Source organism: Eublepharis macularius, chromosome 17 (assembly GCF_028583425.1).
Source record: "Eublepharis macularius isolate TG4126 chromosome 17, MPM_Emac_v1.0, whole genome shotgun sequence".
In the NCBI taxonomy this organism is placed as follows: domain Eukaryota; kingdom Metazoa; phylum Chordata; class Lepidosauria; order Squamata; family Eublepharidae; genus Eublepharis; species Eublepharis macularius.
Window position 1 is genome coordinate 24,608,227 of NC_072806.1, and position 24,996 is coordinate 24,633,222.

The 24,996-nt window shown below is 44.2% G+C and overlaps 1 protein-coding gene across 1 annotated transcript in view; it reads right to left on the reverse strand.

Moving 5' to 3' along the window:
- The window catches only part of MYBBP1A (MYB binding protein 1a), a 61,740-nt gene extending 45,871 nt beyond the window's left edge, over positions 1-15,869 (reverse strand). Inside the window, exons 1-11 of the mRNA XM_055002070.1 lie at positions 15,698-15,869; positions 13,267-13,365; positions 12,132-12,215; positions 11,288-11,362; positions 10,361-10,468; positions 9,487-9,677; positions 8,040-8,207; positions 4,767-4,884; positions 4,257-4,546; positions 2,183-2,299; positions 758-883 (exon numbers count right to left, since the gene is read on the reverse strand). Coding sequence (XP_054858045.1) covers positions 758-883; positions 2,183-2,299; positions 4,257-4,546; positions 4,767-4,884; positions 8,040-8,207; positions 9,487-9,677; positions 10,361-10,468; positions 11,288-11,362; positions 12,132-12,215; positions 13,267-13,365; positions 15,698-15,865 — 1,544 coding nt within the window. The 5' untranslated portion in view covers positions 15,866-15,869. The remainder of the gene's footprint in view (positions 1-757; positions 884-2,182; positions 2,300-4,256; positions 4,547-4,766; positions 4,885-8,039; positions 8,208-9,486; positions 9,678-10,360; positions 10,469-11,287; positions 11,363-12,131; positions 12,216-13,266; positions 13,366-15,697) is intronic.
- Positions 15,870-24,996: the final 9,127 nt, after the last annotated feature.

Consider the following 24,996-nt stretch of genomic DNA (forward strand, 5'->3'; position numbering starts at 1 on the left):
CTTGGGCTGACCTGTGCCATTGCTAGCGGGCAAGGTGTCAACACCCAGATGAGGAAAGTCCAACATATGCTTTAGCTTTCAACTATATGGGGCATTCCAAACATGTAAAGCTACCCGACATTTAAAGCTACCTGACACCGAGCCCAGTACTGTCTCCTTGACTGGCTGATGCTCTCCAGGATATTATGCAGAGGAAGGACTTTCTTGTTCCCCGAGTTTTTAAATGGAGATGTCAGGGGTTAAACCTGGGACCTGCAGCATGCAAAGTATATTCTCTACCACTAAGGCCTCCTCGAGTGGTCAGTTTAATTATCTGACACTACCTTATATCAAGTCAAACCATTTGTCATTTGCATTCAGTACTGCCGTTCCTAAACGGCAGGGACAACCTATGCAGAGAACAGTCTTTCTCTTGAGAGCCTTTTAGCTGAAGATGCCTGGAACTGAACCTCTGCAATCTTCTGGATGCAAATCAACGCTCTAACACCAAGTTAGGCAAGATCCCTCGTCTTACCTAAGTGTCTGCCTATAGATTAGACAAATCTCAAGTGTTGGTCTTGCAAGGCATCAAGAAAACTGAAAAACTCTTTCTGTGCATCAGGGCTTAATGCCACTTTTGGTCTGATTAATCCCACAGGAAAAGGATTCAGTCTCTGTGCCGTTCTCAGCTCTGACTCTGGTCACTGACACACCCTTCAGGCTTAAGTCCAACTCTGCCCACTAAGCCAGGCTAGTCGTAGACAGGCAACTCGGATACCTGAAAAATGAATTTGCAGCTGCCGTGCGAGATGGTTCATTCAAAGATACTGAAGGAACGGCTTTGGTCTCAGGGATCTCTGAGGTTGGCTTCTTAGTTTCAAAAAAGGCATGGAAGAAGCAAAACCTGGAAGAATCAAACAGACCGCAGCATCTTAATACAAGCTGCCAGGAGAAAAATGTCTTCACAAGAAACGGGCAACTCTGTTCCAAGAATATTAATTTCCACCTGAAAATACCTTTCTGGTTCTCACGTTTGCACAAGATAAAACATGCACAAGATAGGGGTGGCTGCTGAGAGAGGTTCCTAGACTGTATTAAGGCTATCACAAACCAGCACTTTTTAAAAAAAGGATCTGCTAAAAATGACTTAGAGCACAAATTAGAACGGCGAAGTGTTACACCAAAAAGGGTTGACGTTAGGACAATTTTGGAACACATCTACATCCAATCACAAAGATGGGCAAACCTCCAACATTGTGAAATCCTCCTCACCATTTAGTAGGAGATTACAGATCATTAAGGGGCTATTCTAGCAATGCTGCCGAAGTTTTGAAATGACTCGTTTTGGAGTGCCAATTTATCCAACTCATAGAGCTTGGATGCATGCATTAAGAACCAAGCATAATTTTATTAAAAGACATTCTTCTCTCGCTTGTGTGGAAAATGAGATCTTGGATCTCCTCAGTCATTGTTCAGGATTACTTCAGGAACATAAGCTGAGTAAGGAAAAACCATTCAGTCACCATTTAACCAAACTGCAGAAAATCTGCTTTCACCCTAAATCTACATTTTGTCTGAATCCTGCACACGAGTCACAACTCTGCTACAAAAGACCCCAAAAGAGGCTTATGAATTAAGGCCAAATCATGGTCCCCTCTAAAGGCAGTGGCCATCACAAAAAGAAAAGGAGCTAGGTTCTCCTATAATACAAGCCCATGAATGGTGAAGTTCCTTAGCAACTGGTTCACAGGACAGAAAGAACCCATACTTGCTGCTACAGATAATGGAGGGAAGAGACAGGAAGTCCAAAAAAAGCCTGGCCTACTTGCCGAAGCCATATTTCAGTCCCCAGAAGGACGCTGGGCCATGGTTGCTACTGTTCTCTCAGTCATATGAACACCTTGATGCTCAACTCTTTTTTAGCCTTCAGGCTGACTTATGGCCATCCCACAGAATTTTCAAGGCATGAGGCATTCAGAGGGGGTTTGCTATTGCCTGTCTCTGTGTAGCAACCCTGGTATTCCTAGGTGGTTGCCCATCCAAGTACTAACCTGCTTAGCTTCCAAAATTTGATTAGATCAGGCTAGACTGGACTATCCTGGTCAGGGCACACCAAAACTTGAGGATAGTCATTTTGACTTCTGCAGATAGGAAACGAATCAGAAAACAGCACGTGCCAATTCAGATGTCTTGCTTTTCTTACCTGGTAACATCCATCACAAACTCTTCTTCTCTCTTTATTTGTGGGTTTTCAACTATTCCAACCAGCCGGGCAATGATCCATTTCCTCAGCCGTGTGACATTGTGCCCACTCTTTTCTCTGCCTCAACAGGAAAAAGGCATGGTTAAACACTACAAAATCAAATAATTTGTATCTCAGCATGCCATTTGAGGGATTTGTTTTGGAAATAGCTTCTTCTGAGCTGCTGTAGCACAGTGGTTAAGTGGTTCAGCTGCGAATCAGCACTCTACTGGTTCGAATCCCACTACTGCCATGAGCTCAGTAGGTGGCCCTGGGTAAACCACTCCTCTTAGCCCCAGCTCCCCAGCTGTATTGTGGGGATAATATCACTAACTTGTTCACCACTCTGGGTGAGGCACTAATCTGTTTAGAAGAGCGGTATATAAGTACAGCTATTATTTTCTTTTGAGCTGTTGCTCATTTTGGTTCACCTGGTTGCATTTCTGTGTATTTTGTTCTTTTATACTGGCTTTAATTGACAGGTGTCTTGAAGTATTCTCTTGTCCTAAAAGTGGGCTAACAATAGGATTATTTCTTCAAAGGAGATGTTCGACTTACACCTGATTGGAGATTTTTTTTAAAGTCTTCCAACCTTGGAGAATGAGTTTTATATACATAACTGTGCTACAATTTCACAATAGGTTTCAAACCTGAACCACAACTCCCTCCTGGCTGCCTCAAAACCTTGAGGCAGACGGAACAAGGAAGTGGGTCTGAGAGTGCTACTAAGCGCCTCCTCTCTCGCACTAAGGGGTGGGGACAGCTAGCCAGTGACTGGAGGAAGAGATGTGGTCCAGAGGGCAGCAGGAGAATGAGACAATAGTTGTCTTAAACATACAACCTCACTCCAAATATAGCTTCCCTTATAAATACATATATAGCGATGGATAATGGCCAGAGATACTAAAAAAAAGGGGGGGGGGAATGAGCAAGCAGTAAACATCCCCACCACCCCCAGCTTACTATTCCACATATTATTTATTGTAGTGGATTTTAATTGCAAGCCAAAACCAATCTGGCTGAAAACTGTGTATAAGGACACTCATCCATTCAGTAAACTATATAGGGCTACCCTTGAAGAAGTGGCGTAAACTTCAAGTGATGCAGAATGCGGCTGATAGGTTGCTGACCATGGTCAGCACCATGGTCAGCTCATACAACACCAATTCTGAAGCAGCTGCACTGGTTACCTCTGGATCCAATTCAAGGTGTTGGTCCTCACCTTCAAAGCCCTTCATGGTCTGGGACCCTCATACCTTTGGGTCTGCCTCTCCCATTATGAACCCCTCAACCTGCTTCATTCATCTTCGCAGGGCTTGCTGGTGGTTCCTGGCCCTGCAATAGCATGACTTTCTTCCACCAGGAAGACATCCTTTACGACTGGCCCCCTCCCTTTGGAATGCACTGTCAGAAGGCACTCAAGCTCAGCAGGACCCATTGATGTTTTGGAAACTCTGCAAGGCAGAATTATTCCAGTATACTTTTGCTATCTAATATTCTTCTATGAGGCAGAGCAAACTGCTGTGCATTTCATCTACCTGCAATATTTGCATGGTTTTATAGGTTGGGGTTGCAACTAGAGTTTTTAAAAATTATTTGTGTGTGTGCGTGTGTTATGTACTGTCAAGTCGTCTCCAACCTATGACAATCCTATGAATGAGAGGCCTCCAAAACTTCCTATCATTGCTCAGAACCTGCAAACTGGAGAGCGTGGCTTCTTTTATTGAGTCAAGCCATCTCATTTTACGTCTTCCCCTTTTCCTACTGCCTTCCACTTTTCCTAGCATTACTGACTTTTCCAGAGAATCTTGTCTTCCTGTGATGTGTATTAGGCTACTATTTTATTGTGATTTTATTGACTATATTTTTGTATTGGTTTTGTATTACAATTGGTTGTAATTGTTGTGAACCGTTTCGAGATCTTAATTGAAGAGAAATGGTATAAAAACTGAATGAATGAATGAAGCTAGCAGCAGCTGAGCCAGGGCACTGCTGCCTAATGCACACTGGATCCTACATTGCAAGAGAAACTTACACATGGCTTTTCTTCTCATTTTGCTTCTGCCGCTTGGTGGCAAAATCCACACAGGTGTCTAAGTCTGGGTTCAGGAACATGTCCTTAAGCCAACTGATGTATTTCAGCAAGACTGCAGGAAGGAGGTGCCTCACCACTTTCCAGAAGGTCGGCATGATGGGATTCCCTTGGTTGGTGAGGGTGGAGAAACTGACCATCACCGCCAACTGTTTCTCAGCATCGGAACATCCCTCCAGGAATGAACTGACGTAGGCTTCCATTTCAGGCGCAAACCTGAACCTGTCGGGCAGCTGAAATAAACAGGCAAGAGCGAAGAATGGTAGCAGAAGGCAAGACTGGCATGGTGGGGCCAGACTGAGTAGGAAGCCCTCAGAATGAATGGCAAAAGTGGTAAAACAGACCAGCTACAAACTTTAGTTTGAAACCCCAGTTTGCATGTCACAACCAATCAGGGTCCGATCAAACCATCATCTGCCGTGACACAGCCTTGATCTTGTTGTATTCACTTACTTGAGTGGACACCACGTGAGTCCCATAGTGGCGCATGACCTCCCCTTGAAGAACCATCTTCAGCTGGCTAAGAGACAGGAGCGGGAGAGCACTGCCCAGCAACCGATAGCACATGTAACTGCGGAAGCGTAAAGATACAGAGCTCAGAAAAAAGACCAACATAGCACCACAAAGACAGCCTGGGAGCAGATACACCAGAACACAGGGCTCCGTCTGAATTCAAGTTCCTCCACGGAACCTGTTTATTTATTTACTTCAGTTATACCCTACTTTCCTCCCCAATGGGAACCTGAGGTGGCTTGTAATATTCTCCCCATCTCCATTTCCGCCTCACAACAACCCTGCGAGGTAGGTTAGGCTAAGTGTGCATGACCGGCCCAGGGTCACCCAGAGAGGGGATTTGAACCTGGGTCTCCCAGCTCCTACTGCAACATGCTGCCTCTCTTCTTCGTCCCAAATGGGCAGCCCCAAAATACATTAAACAGAATCCAAACATCACTGTTCAGTTTCTCAGCCTTTCTGAACATCCTCTACCATACAACTGAACACCAACAGCCTGTTCCACGGGTGAGTGTGGAAAGATTCTCATGAGCAACTGACATGCAAGAAACTGGGTACAAAACAGCATTTTTTAAAAAAAATTAGCAGAGCACACATACCCTGAGGCCTGCTTCTACCGCAGGGGCCAGAGTTAATTAGTGGTTTGTAAACTATTCTCTAGCTATTTCTATTCTGCCTTTCTGCTTAAAAAATAATACCCAGAGAATTTGATAATAATAACATTTTATATACCGCCCTTCAGGGCAACTTAACACCCACTCAAAGCAGTTTACAAAGTATGTTGTTATTATCCCCACAATAAAACACCTTGTGAGGTGGGTGGGGCTGAGAGAGCTCGTAGAAGCTGTGACTGACCCAAGGTCACCTATCTGGCTTCAAGCGGAGGAGTGGGGAATCAAAACCAGTTCTCCAGATTAGAGTCCTGCGCTCTTAACCACCACACCAAACTGGCTCTCCCAGTTTGGTGTAGATTTACACACACAGAGAGCAGAACTACAAGTGACAAAAGGCACAGATTGGACACTAGTCAGCTTTCCTCAAGTTTTGATGGGAAATGTAGGCATCCTGGTCTCGCAGCTTGGCTCTCCAACTGCTGTCCAATGGACTTTTCAACTGTCACTTGTCCAACATTCCGCCAAGCTGCCTACATTTCCCGCCAAAACTTTTTTTTTTTTGAAAAATTTTTTATTGGGTTAGGATCATATATTTACACATTACAGTCAATTTTCCCATTTCTCAGTTTCTAACCCCCTCCCTTTCCCCCCCTTTTTTGTTGACTTCCAACAGTTTTCCAACCCTTTGTCCCTTTTCCCTTACTCTTTATTTATTCCTCTATCTAACAAATATATATTCTCCCTTTATTCTAAGCAATACTTCTTTAACTATTTTTAATACTCTGTACCCTAACTATGAGTCCCTTTTTCCATAATGGATAAACAATTTATCCCATAATTCCATTTTCAAATATTTCTATATAACGTAAACTATGTAAACCATACATTCATATAAATCAACCAGCTTAACTTATACTCTATATATTATTCATTCTATCTTCTTCTTTCTGTTTTAGTTATATTTGTTTACCTTAATATTTCTATTCCCTTCAATCATAAATCTATATATGATATCAATCAATTTGACTCATATATACCTTCAAATAAACATATTCAGTTTGGTACATTGTACAGAATCAGAAAGAAAATATTATTAGTTAATCAATCCCTATATTTAACCCTTATGATTAGTTGTTTTCTCTCAATATTCTATTTATTATTCTATATATATCAATCTAGTAACATAACTGCTTAGAGATTTACTTATACCTCTTCTCCCCCCCGGCAAGATCACCCCCCTCTGCGTTTTAATGTACTTCAATAGTTCTCAAACTGCCACAGTTCTCCTCCCACCTCCCAATTTCCCGCCAAAACTTGAGGGAAGCTGACAAGTGTCCAACCTGTGCCATTCGTCACTTGTAGTTCCGCTCACAGTATCATCACATTCTAACAAAGGCCCAAGAAGAGCAGTAAGACTCCAAGTGTTCAGGGTTTTTTTCTTTTCTTTTTAAAGCTATCACAGTTAAAAGCACAGAGGAACAGAATGGACTTCACTTGATAAAGCAGGCGCCTGGTGTATAAACATATGGAGTTGCCTCATACCAAGTCAACCCATGATTCCACTTAGCTCAAGGCTCTCTCCTCTGACTGAGAGATCTTCCCCACAATCTCCCAGCTATGACCCTCTTAAGTGGAGATGGTGAAGACTGAACTTCACGACTTTTCACACCCACAGTTGGTGCTCTACCATTAAGCTATCTGTATTCTCTGAAGCAGCAGGGGGTGGACAGAGAGTTTCTTACGCGGACCTTGACTTCCAGGCAAATTCATAGAAATTTTTCCACATCAACTTGCCCAACAAGGAACTTGTGTGCATCCATCACAGGAAACCCGCAATGCAACAAGGGGTGCACGTTTAGGGGTGCACACTTAGTTCGCAACAGACAAACCTGTGGAGCCTCACAGTTGCTCTGCTTGAGGCCCAAATCTAGAAACTACAGTAAATATGTGGCCGCCTCGGTAATGTTTTTGACACAAGTAACCTCGAACGGTTCAGATTTTGCAGAAAAGTTCATGGAACGGATTAGTGGAGGGAATCATTTCCTGCCTTCCCCCTAGCAATCCACTGCTTGCCTGAAAACCCTCACCAAGGGTTTTTTAAAAAGCCCTGCAAACAAAGCGTACAACATTATAGGCTGCTGTAGTGATGAATAGGAAAAAAAATGAGGCAAAATTGCCTCTCTTCCCCTAATGGCCTTCAGCAGCAGAGAAGGGAGGAGCAGAGAAGGGAGAATACGATTTTACCCCATTCTCTGGACTTGCACAGCCTTGGAGCATTTTGTTCACAAAGCTCTCCTGACCTTCCCAAAGGACCTTCGGACCAAAGAGCAGGCTCCTAGGGAAGGAGAGGAACAATCCATTTTGCCAACTCATCCCAAGATCATCTCTGCTAGATCCAACCCAATGTTTCCACCACACATAAATAGTGAAGGAGAAGATACTAGCAATGAAGAGGGAAGCTCGTTTGCCATTATCTCCTCATTCAGCTTTGGAGGAGCTGCAAAGTTCTCTGGAACAAAGCTTGAGGGTCAGGGAAGACAAAGAAACAATTGAAAGACTTGCAGAAAAAAAACATATTAGAGTAAGTTTCTCAACGAACTTGCAGGGTCCGACATTATCTTTGAGGAGCCCGTCCTCAACAACTTCTTTCCAGAACTGCTCAAAGGACCCTTCCTTCAGGGCAACCTTCATCAAGTCCAGCCCAACACTCGGCAACGTTCTGTCCTTCTTCTCTGACTTCACAGCCATTTTCAAAACCTCCACCAGTCTGGAAAGGAAAAAGTCGGAATGAAAATAAATATTAATGGCAACTCCACAGACTCCTGAGAAAAAGGGCTCACAGTAAGTATACATATGTCACTGGGAAATAATACTGAATACTGATATGTATGAAGTGTCACAAATGCCCCACGTATGGTGTAAATTTATTAATTAAAGGGATTATATCCATCCCTCCTCCTAGAAAAACCACTCTCAGGGTAGGCTACAATAATTTAAAAGTCCTGCAGAGGTTGAATGTCAAACTAGTACAGGGGGAACTACACAGTCTCAGCCTAACCTACCTTTCCAAGGGTTGTTGCAAGGATAAAAGAAAAGAGAGCGTAACCATGTACACTAACTTGAGCTCCTCAGAAGAAGGGGCAGGATAAAAATGTGACCGATAAGAGTATCATCATTAGAAAAATCAAATCCATCAACTAGACACATTAAAATACAAGTCAACAGCATAAGCAAGACAAAGATAGTCTTTAACGCTCTATTGACTGATCATTGTGTAGTTTTAAGTGTGTCATACTGGAGCTGGGAAGGCCAGGGTTTGATTCCCACACCCAGTGAACAGGCGCAGGCCAGCCATTCCCTTTCACTTTAACCTGCTTCGCAGGGCTGATATGAAGATGGAGGAAAGGAGAACCAGCAAGGAGGCTCTGAGCTCCTTGGGAGAAGAGTAAGACAGAAACACTGGACTCTCCTAAAAATAAGCTATTAAATATCATACCAAGTAATATTACAAAAGTACATAGTGAACTATTTAAGTATATGGTGATGGCAGCAAGAAGAGTGTATGCAACAAAAATGGAAGGCAGAATCATGTCCAGATGTGACTGAATGGATGAACAAATTGTATGTATATTTATCAACGGCTAAACTAACTTCTTATATACATAATAGACCAGCTTCAGAATTCCAGGATAAATGAATAGTTTTCTTTTGACTATGTAGCTGAAAATTAAGAAATAGCAAAAAATAATTAATAAAATGTATTAACTGTTAAATTAGCACTTTAAAATGCAAAATTCAAAATGCTGAATACAATGTTGACTCATATAATGTATTTTAATATAAGTATGCTGGTGGAGAGGAGAAATATTCTGAAACTTTAATGCTCTGTTACATATTCTGTTTAGGATATCATGCTTACTATCTGATGTTATTTTTTGTTATGTATTTTGGTTTTGATGCTTTATTGTCTAACGTTTTCTGTTTTAATAAAATTTTAAAAATTAATTAAAAAAAAAGAAACATTGGACTCCACCTGCTCAACTTACTTGGGAATATTTTCAGATGTAATGACAGCATCCGTCCCCAAGAGGTCCTTCAGTTTTTCTGGGTGGAGAACGCCTGGGAACTTCTGGATACCCACGAGCAAGAGATATAACTGCCCTGGGGTGCTGAGTGCGGATGTGAGGTCATCCTCCAGGGCACTGAAGAGGACTTCTTCAAACACACCTTCTGGAATCTAAAAGGGTCAAACAGAAATCTGGACAATCAATATGGCAATAACTTGGCAAGAACAAAGCAGCTGTGCATCAGCAGGATGGTTGGGGGGGGGGTGAAGTCACTTCCAGGTACAAACCTTACAGTGACAAAGGGTAACTCTAGGAATTGTCAGAAACTCTATGATAAAAAGAGTGTTTGGATTCCTAAACCTACCCTCTGTCAGTTCCAGGTTGTACTCGAAAGTGCCATAGCAATGTCACAGGCTTTTTTCCCCCCTCCCACCATAGCAGGAGACCTGGCAAGCTTAGTTGCGCAAGAGCCTGCAGTGGAAACTGGAGAGTAAAGCAATTTCCGCATCAATAGTTATGTCTATCTATTTAGTACAATTTTATCTCACTGTTCTTTATAGGAGCACAGGTAGCACACGTAGTTCTTACTGATTTCTTTATTTTGGGGATAGGGAAGATTAAATTATAGGGAAGAAAAAAATTATTTTTCCTCTTTGTTAACAATGCTTGGTTTAGCTGTCAACAGAACGGCCTTCTTGTGGTGCCAGTGAGAACACCAGGGTCTCTGTGACCCCACACTGAACAAAAAAAGTGTGATTCCTGTTTGGGTGGGAAAGATGCTCCTCTGCCTGAGACTTTGGAGAGCCACGGCTGCTCAAGAAGTGAACGGTATAAGGCCGCATCACAGGCTTACCTCAGCGACAATGTCGGCCAACGTCTTCCTGGGGAGATCTTTCAGGTGCGCATGATGCTCAGAAAGGCCCTGAAGAAGTTGCACGCACCCCAGGAGAGCCTTTGAGTCCTAAAAAGTAGACAGAGGAGGCTTCAAGGATGAGTCTGTTTTAGAGGATCTACAGCCCACTGTTTGCTCTTCTCTTCACTCTCGACGCAAAGGATTTAAACCCATCAAGCAAGCCTGTGAATATTCTGAGTGACCTACCCCACTTCCCCCAGTCAACTGCAGAATTTGGAAGACAAGATAAAATTCAGCTTCGGTCTCAGTTCTTTTAAAAACAATTTTCTAGACCTCACTGAGGAAGAAAGCCTGAAAACGTGGCCTAGGGCATGGCATTTCAGACATAGCAAGAAGCTGAGTGAAATATCAAGGAGAGCAGGGTTTCAGTACCCTGAATCTCCACCTCTGCTAACATATAAAGACTACCATATTTTTCTTAATTTCTGCCTTGTGAGGGACCTGCGCATTTTGATCAGTGGAGAAGACTGGTCCAAATTACTACTGTATTTAGTACAAGAGTACAGCATTTTTGCACTTTGCTGTCCCAGTAACCCTTAGCGCAACTTTAATTCTGTTTTGCGTCTAGAATCTTCTTCTTTAACCAAAATAGAAAAGACTTTTCTATTTTGCTACTACAGACTAACACGGCTAACTCCTCTGGATCTAATTTAACCAAGTTTACCCAAACAGCCAGCCTCCATTTTAACATTTGCCAGACTGTACATTTCCCCCTCATGTCCTCAAACGTCTTTTTCTCTTCCCGCTTCCCCTGCCCTTTTTAAATCTCTCTCACGTTCCTTCTGTATAAATTCATGTAGCATCCCTTTACTTGGCACAGAATTCACACACAGAGCCCTGAAACGCAACTGTCATATCTTGCATTACCTTTGAAAGGCGTCCTGATTGGAACAGAGCAAGCACCCCAAAGAAGTTGCCAAACAGGGCATTTCTGAAGAGTTTCTGGAACAACAGAAAATCAGCAAGGCAGAAACATTCCATTAGAAAGAGGTCACAAAAGAACCTCTGATACCTGCTTCAAAGATCTTTCAGAAAAAAGCATGTGTCGTTTTAGGAGCTCCAGAACTGGAACTTCCAGTGTCTTCTTTGGTCCCCCAAAATTGGGGGGGGGGGAATGGGATGGACATGAATCATGATAAGAGGAGAAGTGTTAACTTTCCTCCCCTGCAGTTTCCTTGAGTGAAAATGCCCCCATGTTAGGCTACTTTTAAGATCTGATAAGTAAAAGGCAAAATACAGGTACTCATCCCCCTACTGAGGCTTAAAGCAGTGTGTGTAGGGGGGTGAGCAGCAGTTCTTATCATGCCTCCTCCCCTTGGTATGCTTTTTATGGCCAGAAAGCAGTTTAAGAGTTCCAGTCAAAGAATGCTCAAATGCTGCATCATTTGGCCCTTTAAATATTCTTGGCACATGCCTGCACATTTTGTAATGTCACCCCCAGACCAAATATAGCTAACTCGCCTCCTGCTATGTGTTTATCAGTCCCCTGTGTTCATTTTTGCACAGAGAATTATTGTCTACTAATGTTAAAATGCTATTACAGGTATAGTTACTGTGGTCAGCTGAAAAGTTGACAAGCCCGGTTTTTTTTTTTAAGGCTGTTTGGGCAATGGCACGTTCCATTCCTGCGCTCATATGGAACAAATAACCTTCAGAGCACCTTACAACTGTACGGTTCATCCCAACAGCAAATGACATATTGAAAACTTACTTTCTTTATTCTGCCAAGATTGTGTTTTTCTTGAATCTGTTCCAGGACTGTGCGCAGCGGGATCTCTTCAAAAACTTGCAACACCTGGAAAAGAAAGAAAACTCGTACCACTAGTCTGCTCCACACACACCTTTTAACAAAAGAAACGCAAATGGAATAACAAAACAGTACTGGGATCTCAATTTTTTTTTAAAACTACCATACAACTTTTTTAGATAGGTTAGGCTGAGAGATGATCACCCAGTAAGATTCTGAGCAGACGACGGGAGGTTGAGTCTCGAAAGATTACAGCCTTGAAATCTTGTTAGCCTTGAATCTTTCTCTTCTACTACAGATCAACATGGCTACCCACCTAAACCTAGCAGAGTTTGGATTTGAACACAGGGCTCTCTAGACAGCTTAATCACTATGCCGCAGCACTTCTCCAGCTATTTACTTCACCACCACAGATTAGATATTTCAATTCTTATTGTGATTATTAAATGATGAACTCTTGACAGTCAACACAAACTATGTAAGATCCTGAGATCCACGTGGTTCATAAGGATCACAATTTTTCTGCCTGATAGCCATGAAGGACCATAATCTTACATATAATTTTTTTAATATTGCCCGCCACTCACCAATTATCCCAGTAAGCTCTCAGTGGGCAGAAACCCCAAGGCTTTCCACACAGGATTCCCTTCATGACAGGCACTTCAAAATAAAGCTTGCCAGGGGAGGGGGGGGAGCTGCAGGCCCGCAAAGAATAAAATATTTAGAAATGTCCACACACCCCAACGCAACCAAATTCTGCCTCTGGGAACTCTCTGTACTCTCAGGGGCTTAGCAGGCTAATTTCCCCATTTGAGTGTGCTCATGTTGATGTGTCATGTTGTGAGAGGAAGGACTAATTCACATTCCGTGTCTCCTGGGGCATGCTCAGCCCTCCATAGGCCATTGGGGTGGCTTTTTTAGAAACCTAACTGTGTCAGCAAGTGGCTTGGTTTTGTAGCGTTGATGATCGGCACAAGATACCAAATCTACTGTTAGCTACATTAAAACAAAAGGAATGATACCGCAATTGAACCAGCTAAGGCTTAGAGAGAACAGTTCCTCTACAACAGCTCAACAAATTCTATTGAGGGACACCAACCTGAGCCAATGCCAGACTGAATCCTGGCCGGGATGCCTCCCGAGTGGCTGCCAATCCATCAATCAGGCGCTTCAATGTGTACTTCAGAGCATCATCATCCTAAAAAAAAAAAGTTATGACAGTCAGGCCCAGGCGATCGGAAAGTGGCAGTTTTTTTTAAAAGGACCCAGGGAATTAGAAGCCAGTTAGCTTAACAACTGTTCCAGGTAAATTAGCAGTAACTGTTATTAAAGAATTATTAAGTATACTGAGGGAAAAAGCCTGCTGAGAGAAAATCAGCATAGCTTCTGCTCCCCTAACCTGTTGGAGTTCTTTTGAGAAGGTCAACAACCATGTGAATAAGAAAGAACCAAAAGAAAGTGTATTATATTTGGACTTGGATATTATGTACTAGATAAGGAACCTTACCAAACACTTGTGAATGAGCTTAGTAGTCATGGGATAAGGATGGATCTTATGGATGAAAGCTGGTAAAACCTCAGAAAACGGAGAGTGGGAATAAATAGACAATTCTCTCAATGGAGGGAGAATGGAGGTCTCACAAGAATTGGTATGGAGGGCGGTAATATTGAACATTCATAAATGATTTGGAATTGGGGGTGAGCAGTGTAATGACCAAATCTGCAGATTATACAAAATTATTCAGGATGGTAAAAATCAAAGTGGATTGTGAAAACCTACAGAAGGATCCATCCAAATTGGGTGAGTGAGCCACAATTTGGTAAATGAAGTTCAATGTTGATAAGGGTAAAGTGATGCCTACTGGAACAAAAAAATTCCCAAGTTCAAATATATGCTAATGGATTCTGAACTATCAGAGACTAAGACTGAAACAGACCTTGGGGTTGCAGTGGATAGCTCAATGAAAATGTTGGCCCAATATACAGCAGCAGTGAAGAAGGAATGTTGAGAATTATCAGGAAAGGGATTGAGAATAAAACCAAAAAATATGGCAATGTCCTTATAACCATGGTGCAGTCACATATGGAATACTGTATACACTTTTGGTCACTGTATCTCAAAAAGGATATTACAGAGCTGGAAAAAAGTTCAGAAGATGGCAACCAAGATGACCCAGGTGCTTGATGCACCTTTTCCATGAGGAAAGACTGGAGGGTCTGGGCCTTTTTAATTTAGAATAGAAAAAAAAGAAGGCTAAAAGGTGACAGCAGTTTACAAAATTATGCACAGAGCAGTGAAATTATGCACACAGCCTCTTCCCTAGTACCAGAACTCGGGGGCACCCAAAGAAGTTAATAGGCAACAGGTACGTAACAGACAGAAGGAATTAATTCTTTACTCAATAAGTAACTGAATTCACTGCCAGTGGAGGTACTGACAGCCACGAGCTTAGATGGCTTTAAAAACAGAGTTAGAAAGATTAGAAAAAAGTCCATCAATGGCTACTAGCCATGATGACTAAAGGAAAACTCCACAGCTAGAGGCGGTCAAACTCCAAATACTAGCCGCCAGGATTTAACATCAGGGGAAAGCCTTGGCCTCTCTATACACTGTTTGCTATCCCTCCAGGGCAACCCGTTGATCCTGGTGTGAAACAGGATTCTGGACTGCTGGTCTAATCCAGCAAGCCTCTTGCTGCACTCAAGAGGGTTGCCCCCTCTTGAACCCAATTTATTCAGAGAAAGAAGACTAGGAGAGAAAGATGCACAGATGCTAATAAACCCCTAGAGTCAGGGAAGCATTTGCAGTCCATTACTATATTATAAATCATGCATATACTTAACATCACTCGTGACTTACACCAACAATAAGCTATTTGCATTCCATTTTTCTCCCAAGAAGGAAAAGACATAAAAACATTAACCCCAACAGCAAATCAATTCAGACAAAGCCCTAAAAAATTCTCTTATTTGTATTTTCACAATACTCAGTTATGCCCTTGCCAAGATCACAGGATGGGAGATCACTTGTGGGGAAATGTCAGGGCTGGAGGGAGGGGTAATTCGCTGGTTCTCCACCCACCTACCAACTACTTCAGGCAGGCTCCGTTGAGGCTTTCAAAGCCCATCGGGTGGTAATACACAGAAGTACGATGAGGTATCTAAGCGTTGACTCTTGAAAGCGTGTACCTTGGAAAAACCTGGTCTCTAAAGTGCTACTGGATTCGAATCTTGCTGTAAAGGTAATCGTGCATCTGAGCATGCTAAGAAAGCACTCCAAGCACGAAGGAGTAACATATTATCTTATTTATAGTCTGCTCTTCTTGCTGAGACCCAAGGCGGATTACATGAGTGCAAGTGAAATACAACACAATTAATAGCAAGGACATTCACTGAGCAAGGTGCAATAATGAACCACAGTAAGGGCATTCGATGAGCAGATCCAACGGGAAAGGTCTACATATCCAGAACTGCAGAAACTTTTTTTAAAAAGCAAACATTTTGCTTGCAGGACTTCAGACGCCTCTTACCTCCTGGTTCTCCTGCAAGTAGCGGATCAGGCCCTCGGTGGCCGCCAAGCGGACCTCCTGGTCGGGCTTGGCGATGTCCCAAAAGAAGTCCAAGAATTTCCGATTCTGCCCCAGGAGCCTGCCCGGGTGCAAAGCCGGAGCCTCTCCGCCGCCGCCATCTCCGGCCATGCTGGAGCCAGCGCTGCCAAAGCGCACGTGGGGACGGGCCTCGACGCGAGCCTCCCCTTCCGGGTCAGGATCCTCCCCAGCCGGTCCTGAGCTGCAAACGCCGGCCCTTCTCCGCGCAAAGCCTCGGCTGCCCCGCGTGGAAACTCCCGGCATTGGCAGACGCGGTCCGGGAATCGGTGGCCGGGCTTTGCAATCCCAGGGCGGGCGTTGCAAAGGAAAGCAGACGTCCAGCGGCCCTTAACAGACTCTTTCTTCCAGCACGAGCTTTCCCCGCGTCTTTGCAGCCCCAGATTAGTGCAGAAGTCGCTGTCATAAAAATCCAAACACAAAAGTTGTGTCGTGCTTTCTGTTTTTAAAATCAGGACCAACCCACCGAATGAACACACAGCGATGAGCAAGCTTTTGAGTTCTCTCGAATGCTTCGTCGGGGTGGAGATTCAGCAAACAAACGGGGGTGGGGGGGGGGGAGGTGAAGGAAAGAGGAGAATAAATTAGGGTTGCCAGCTCCAGGTTGGGAAGTTCCTGGAGATTTGGGGGCTAAAGCCTCGAAATGGGAGACTTCAGCAGGGTACAGAGCCAGGGAATCTGCCTTTTTGAAGCTGCCATAACTGATCTCTATGGCCGGGAGATCAATTGTAATTCCAGATCACCAGCCTCCACATGTAGGCTGGCAACTGTAGATTTCAAAGCGTGATGAACAGCACGTCCCAGGCTGCAGTTTCTGCAGTCTTTTAAAAGGTGTTCAAAAGCCATTGGGATAAGTAACCATGTTAGTTTTATTGCAGGAAACAAACCAAAAAAAAATGTCTTATGGTACTTTTAAAAATTAACAAACATAGCATATGCTCTTGACTACTCTGAATCTGAGCTGCAGCCAATTCATATAGTCAGGAGGAGAAAAGATCTATCATTGTGGCCTCCCACATTTTTTGAGTGTGTATGTGTGTGAGTAGGGTTGCCAGCCTCCAGGTAGTGGCTGGAGATCTCCCAGATTTACTACTGGTCTCCAGGCCAGAGAGATCAGTTCACCTGGAGAAAATGGCTAGTTTGGGGGATGGAATTATGCCATGCCAAGGTCTTTTCCCTCCCCAAACCCTGGTTTCTCCAGGTTTCACCCCCCCCCCCACAGATCTCCAGGAATTTCCCAACTTGGAGCTGGCAGCCCTATGTGTGTGTGAGAGAGAGAGAGAGACTGCTGGTGTGGAGAGGGCAGAATATATATCTAATAAATTAGAGATAGAGATAGAGGTTTTCAGCTGAGCTAGATCCAGTATAGCGAAGGCTTAAATGGTAGTTCTCATGTCTCCATCACTGGCTGTGGGAAGATGCAGGCAGACTATTCACGTTTCATGTGCAAACTAGTATGCATCTCTTTCATCTGGAGATGAGTCCAGACTAAAAGAACTGGTGCATGGAGGGTTTTTTTTCTTCCTAGCAATATCAATTTTTAAGTGAATTCCAGTCAAAATTACACAGTTTTAAAGCTGTTTCCTTTCCTTCAAGAGTCAGCTGCCCATTACTCCCAGTTTTGTGGGTTAGCAGAGCAACACCCAAAGGGACGGATTCTCCACTAGTGAAAAAATCCAGAACCCGCCGTGATGTTGGCTCGGAACCTTGCCTGGCTTTTCAATTGAGCCATCAGTTGAATGAAGCCATTCCTTTGGTCAGTTGGCATCCAGTGCTATTGCTGCTGAAGCAAATTCCCACTCCAGTTAGTATTTCAGTGGCAACCAATAACACATCATGGATGGAAAACTGGTAAGAATTATTTTCTCTCTCTCTACAATTTGGGAGGCTGGCGGGGAGGGGTGGATACAAAAACCATAAGGAGAAATAGAAGGCAGGAGAAATTTGGCTGGCTGAAGTAAGACATGCAAACTGGCACTCTTATCAGGTGGTGCAAATGTTCTTATAAATGAAACAGACACTCGTGTAAAAGCTAGAAGATCCCCAGCTGTGGGGAGGACAGAAAGAAGATGTGGCCCACCTCCCCCAAGGACGTCCTTTCCAGGGGGATACTTCCATGGAAAACAGAAGTCAGCACAGGTGGTACAAAACACACCTGGAGAAGGATCCCACAAAACTAAAGGTCTATTTCCTACAGCCTTCTGTCTGGAAAAGAGAGCGGCTTGCTAACAACAGAAAACTTACGAGCTGCTCCTTCCCTGTTTTTTATTCCCTACCATCTGCTATTAAGAGGTAGACTGCTTCTGAATATGGAGATACCATTCATGTCATTATACCCAAGTATTCAATGGCTTGAAGGCCATGGATGATTTCCAGGTATGGGAGGGGAAACAACTTGCCCCAACACCTCTGCGCTTACAGGACTCCAACTCCCCTTGTGCTATTCCTAAGGGCCCCGTTTCCCCAGGAGCAGCACTCAACACCAGGTTAATGATGCCGTTTTCTGTTTGTTTGTGAAGGCGAGGTAGACTGTGATGATCTTGGACATGTCTTGAATTAAACCTTCTGTTGACTCATCGGCCCTACAGCTTCAGAAGGATGAAGAGGCAACTCTTGATAACTACCTAACCACTATGTCAGAGTTGAGTCAAAAGGAGGAGCTGGTGAAGAGCAGCAACAACCTCCAGACAGGCGGCACTGCTGAAGAGTAAAACTCTCATGCTCTCTGCGGATATTCTTCCTTCCTATCACTTCCCCGCTCTGCAGGTACAACCCTCCAGGACTCCCTGTCTTGTGTGACATTGCCCCAAGTAATGTTCTGTATACTCCCATTCCCCTCATCGTTTACACAACTTGTGTTTCCAACATAAAAGCCTGTTTGGAATATTGCTGGGCCTCAGCACCCATTTTAAAGACCCCCGCAGACCCCTGGAATGTCTTCTGGACACATCTCTATGACTGAAGACAAGGCTGGGCATCTGGCCTCCCCTCCTCCCTCCAACTTTTTGAACGGGGAGGTGGTGGTAAATGTCCAAACCTACAAATAAAAATATTTCTCCACAAACATATACAGTATGTGTAATATTGATCTGTTGATTTTTGAACAGTGTTGAAAATGTTTACTTTTTACAGGAACTTGGGTACGCAAAGAAGAAACGGTATCAATAGCATAGGTTCAGTTCACACAAACGATAAACAAAATGGATTTTCCTGATCAAGGAAGTCATGCTAAATTCATAACCATCCCTATTTATAAACCTAGTAGTACCATCTGTTAACAGCAGAAGCCTGCCTGTTTGTTGCCCTAAGAGTAGGGGGAGGTTAGAGATGTTGTGGTGGACTGCCACTTCTAGAAAAAGCTATACATCATTTGGGAGAGGAGGCAAGATGGCGTCCTGAGTAGATACACCAGCACATCGCTCCTGCTTTTATCCAGCTTTAAGATAAGTGTCTGTGCTGAACTTTGTATTTTGACTGCCAGTTCTAGGGTAGAGACTGTTTCACATGCAGACTATTATTCTGAAACTTTTCAATGTCCAGTGAACGAACTGCCACAGTTCTCCATATATGGGTGCCTCAGGAGAGATTAGGAATACTCAAAGGGACATAAAGTACAAGTGTGTGAATCACATCTATTCAAAATAAATGCTACCCCATTCATACTTTTAGAGCTGACCCTTCCCTGTGGGCAAGAATGGAAAATGTGGTTCACGTGCTAAAGTGAGAGAGAGGATAGAACTGTACTTGTCCTGTGGGGAGCCACTTTGGAGGCCCTCCTCACCTTGACAAGGGGTCTCTTTTCTGTGGTAGCCACTGAGGGGACACCTACAAAGCCTCTGTTCATGAGGAGAATACATCATGAGGTGCTTTGTGTCATGATTCATGTGACTAACGCATCACCATTCTTGCTGCTGCTCCTGTATGAACTTATGGCTGAAGACCTATGGCTTCACGTTACTTTGACAGTCATAAAAGAATTTTTTTAAAAAAAACATAAGGAGAGAAGGGAGACAAACAGGCTAGTCCTGAATTTAGTTGCAGCTCAAGCCCAGATCTAGAACTGACTTGCTGACAAGCCCTGTGGTTAGCAGGGGCAGAGTCAAGAGGAGAACCCAGATGAACATCAACCAAGGAAATGTATGGAGGTGTGAGAGACCGTAAGTGGACAACAGAGACCCGGACAAGACGACGTGGCAGCGGAGGGGAGAGAGAGAACAAAGGACATGGATTGAATGAGTGAAGTCCCAAATGCAGAAGAAACTTCGTCATCCAGTGACTCTTATGGCCCACCCCCAATCATGAGAACTTCCAACAGAAGCATAATTACCCCCCACCTGTTAATTTAGAAGGTTAAGGGGTATGGTTAAGGGTAGACATCAGGTTAAGGGGTATGGGAAACTCAGCTGTAAATATGAGGGTATGATTAAGTGTAAGGTAATGGTAGGGGTAAGGTGTAAGGGAAAGTGGTAATTGTAAGGTAATGTTAAGGGATAAGGGAAGGTTTAAGTGTTATGCTAATGGTAAGTGGTAAGCGTAAGTGGAAAGGGTAAGGGATCACAGTAAGTTAAGGGGTTAGGCTAAAGGAATGGGAAAGGGGTAAGAGGAAGGGGTAAGCGTAAAGTTAAGGTTTAAAGGAAAGTTGAGTAGTCAGGATAAGGGTAAAGATAAGGGGTAAGGGTTAAGTGTAAGGGGTACCCTTCGACATTGTCTTCTTCGACATCGTCTCCTAGTAAGGCCACACTGGCTGAACTCAGGGAGAGGTGGATTCGACAGTGGTAGAACTAACAGCGATGAAAACTGGAACAGAGGAAATGGAAACCTCGTAGAGAGGAGCTGACAGACTTCACCGATTGCGACTTAGGCCGGCCACCATCAACAACAATAACATTTATGGAATTAAACATCTCAGCGTGGAACTGTAGAAGACTGTGTAAACCAGCTAGAAGGGAGGATATATGTTACCATCTGAGCAAAATGAGGGCCAGGTGTTGGTTTTACAGGCAACAAACATCATCAGTCCGAGGGAAAGGAGTGCCTGCCACACAATGAGCTTGGATGTGGGGACCCCCCTCTTGGTCCTTGAAGACAGAGGAAGGGGCTGGAGAAATTGCAATTCTCTTTAAGGACAAACTGAAGCTCCATGTTGTGAGAACGACAGAGGCTCTTCTGGGACACTTGCTCACCGATTTCCCGTTGTGCCCTTCCTGTGGTTTGGGTTGTCACATCACTATGGCAGTATAGCAAATGCAAGTGTAACCCCTATGAGGTTAATTGGTTTAGCCCAGTGGGGTGGAGTCAGAAGCTAGAGGCAGGCTGCTGAGGAGGAGGCTGGTTGCTGGGGAGCGTAATAATTTTTATGTTCTTATCACCTTGAATAAGGTAATCAAATGTTGTATGTAAACAATATGATTTAAAGTGGTGTTTGTGTATTGTGTTTGGTTGGTGTTACTGGGACTGTATTATTTTTGCAGGGCTGTAATTCCCCAACAAGAAGACAGAAGCCTGGGATACAGTTGCTTCCAATTAATGAAAGAGGACTCATCGCTTTGTGAAATATTGAACTGTTTTACCTTTTCAAAAACATGGTTGATTTAAAGTTTTCTAGATGGTTGCACTTACAAGTTAGTTTTTTTTAGAAGCTGTATTTTATTAATTGTTAAAAAGTTTAAAAGGAAAAAAACATTGTGTGAAAGTTGCTTCCTAAGCCCCGTAGAATGCATGAAAAGAGAAGTTACACAAGCGTTCTCCCCCCACCCCACCCCTTTTTTTCAAACTTGCATATTCTATTGGATCAGCCTCTGTTGCAACTGTTCAAGATGAATTAAATCAAGATGGAGAGGAAGACCCAAGATCCAAATGGATTTGAGCCCAGGAGCAACTGCTTCTCCCTGTTTCCAGAAGCAGCTGCCTGTGGAAGGAGCAGATTAGCTGGTTCATGAGGACATCATCCCTCCTTCCCCACCTGGCTGTGTAGACATCTGATTGGCTGGGCTGATGAACAATCCTCAAGCCACTCCTCCCCCCCCCTCAGCTATACACACTGTTGATTGGCTGGCCTTACCAAGACCACCAAGCCACCTCCCTCCTCCTCCCCCTGCCCCATCTGAAGTACAAAAAGCAGTCTGGAGAAAGATTCCACATTTCCTTTGCAGAATGATAGTTCTCAGAATTCCTTGGTCAGAAGCCATAACAGAACAAGTTCATTGGGTGGACTCTCTTTTTACTTCAGGTTCAACCAGGGAAGGAAAGGACACCAAATCTTCAGTGTCGCCTCCACCATCAAAGCCACCTGCCAGTCCAGCTTCTGGATCCCTTTCTTTCTTTCCTGGGTGAGGCAGCTGTTCAAGAAAAAAACCTTCACCAGAGCCTCAACCTAGCACATTGAGAGCAGCACACAGTGGCGGCAGATGACCAGTAAGGTGGCAGGTGACAAGGTAGATTCGCCAGCACAGACTCCGTGTTCACCTCAGGTGCTGTGGAGACAGCTAGTCACCTTCAACACTCAAGTCCAGGACCTTTTGTATGAAAATAGCAATAATAATAATAATAGAACAAGAAGGACCCCTTTCCTCAGTGGTCTCTTGCTTTGTCCTCTGGCTTCTTCCACCACCCTGTCCTCTCACTGCCACCTCATTCATTGAGGGAGGGATAAAAGGCGGGCAGAAACCCCGGCCATGGAGGATAAATGGAGGACTGTCCCTGCTGTAAGGGTGGCTTCCTGAGTGGAGAGAGGGTTCAGGGGCTTACCACCATGCCTTCTTGTATGTTATGTCTGAGGCCACTTAGGGGACCGCCCTCCTCCCACCCACCGAACGGCTCTGCGACCTGACAGGCGATCAAAGTGGGAGGGCCCACCTCAAGAGACTCCGAGGACTATAGTGGCAGCCCAATGGCAGACAGGCAGATAACAGGCCGCTTCTGGTTTCTACCCTGACGGGGCCAAAGGGACCCAAACTGAGTTACGGTGGGAAACAAGGCCCAGAAAGTGCCCTACTGCCCAACAGAGGGGCTGAATAGGGACAAAGCTGTCTGGCCCGTCATGACCCAGGTGTTGGGCCTTGCCATGTGGACGGGTTCATAGGAAGAAGGTTGGGGCCTTCATTGAGGTACGGATAAAAGGCAGTCGGAAACTCCGGCCATGGAGCATAAAGGGAGGACTGTCCCTGCTGTAACGGCAGCTTCCCGGATAGAGAGGGGGTTCAGGAGATTACCACCCTGCTTTCTCTTCAAATGTATCTGAGGCCACTTTGGGGACCACCCTCTGCACACCCACCCAATGGCCTTGTGCCGGGACAGGCAACCAAAAGCAGAGGTCTCACCTCGAGAGAAATCAAGGAACACGGTGGCAGGAGAACAATAGGCTGATGGATAACAAGCTACTTCTGGCTTCAACTCTGATTGGGCCCGCAGGGAACCAAACCGAGTTACGGCAGGGAAGTAGGCTCAGGAAGCGCCCTCCCACCCAAGGGCAGAGCTGAACTGCAGCAAAGCCGACTGGCCCGCCATGGCCCAGGTGTTGCCGAACCTCCGGTGGGTGAGGGGGATCTCGTACTCCCACCAGGGCACTGGGAACTGTATTTTTAGCTATAGAGTAGAAGAAAACTATATCCTCAAAGGTAGTAAGGTTATTCTGCTACCGAGGCCCTCCTTTATCTGTCTTTATTTTATATTATGCCCCCTCCCATGCTATTCTTGAGGGTCCTGTTCTCCCAGGAGCAGTACTTGATTCCAGGATAATTATGCATTTTGTTTGTTTCCAAAGAAGAGGTAGTCTATCATGACCTCAGACGTGTCTTAAATTAAACCTTCTCTCAACGCTGTGGCCCTGCAACTTCAGCAGAGAGAAGAAGAGGAGACTCTTGATTACAACCTAACCTCTATGTCAGAGTTGAGTCATAAGGAGGAGTTGTTGAAGAGCAGCAATGACTTCGAGACAGGCAACACTGCTGAAGAGTAAGACTCTCATCCTCTGTACGGAGTTTCTTCCTTCCTATCACTTCCCAGTTCTGCAGGCAAAACCCTCTGGAGCTCCCTGTCTTGTGTGCCACCCCCACAAGGAATGTCCTGTATCCTCCCATTCCCCTCCCCATTTACAAAACTCCTCTGTCCAAAATAAAAACTTGTTTGGGATATTTCTGTGCCTCAGCACCTATTTTAAAGACCCCCACAGACGCCTGGAAAGCCAAAGCATCTTGGCATTTCCTCCCACCTCCAACTTTTTGATCGGGGAGGTGGTGGTGAAGGTCCAACGTACAAATAAAAGCATTCCTCTGCAAAGATATACAATATGTGTAATATTGCTGGGTTGGTTTTTGAACACTATTAAAAATGTTTCCTTTTTACATGAATTTGTGTACATGTAGAAACGGTATCAATATCATAGGTTCAATTCATACAAACGTTAAACAAAATCAAAATGGATTTTCCAGATCAAGGAAGTCATGATAAATTCATAACCATCCCAATTTATGAGCCGAGCATTACTGTATGCTAATGACAGAAGCCTGCCCATTTGTTGCCGTAAGATCGGTGGCTGACAGTTGACGTTTCAGGAGCTCCCACTTCCTGGTTTGGTCTTTTGCCTTTTTTTTGTATAATACTGGATGGATTTCTACAGTTAAAGGGGGCCCCACAGTGCTTGTCCAAAATGGAGCCCCCCTCCGACCAAGGGGGATCTGGAAAAAGTGTTGTAAACAATGGAAGTTTTGTGCTGATGCTATTGAAAGGAATGGAAAGTGAAACTAAAACGGCTTGAGAAGCTCTTTCACAAAAAGAGCAATGGAGAAGGAGGAAACTATAATAATAATAGTATATGGCTTTTCCGGCCGAAGCCATAAGCCATACAAACACCAACAAAATATGAACTGTACACTTGAAAAGGAGGAAACTAATGGAGACCTCACCCCCACTCTAGTTTTGATTGGGGGTAGGAAAGAGAGGATGACAAAGAGGTTTTAGAGACATTTTTTGATAAAAGGGAGGAAGAAAAGGACTTTGACCCCGGGCAGAGGTTTGCAGTCAGTTTTAGATATAAGGGATCAGACCTGAGAAAACGTACAGAAGACCATATGATGGGGGGAGGTCGTTCTGGGCCTGATGCAAGTCCCATGCTAGCAGATATTGAGGATCATAATGACCCGCTGTTTTGGATAGATGGACGTATGTTTCGGGTTTGAACAGACTTACCAGAAGTTTTGGAGTAAGCTCTGGAATGTGATACAATC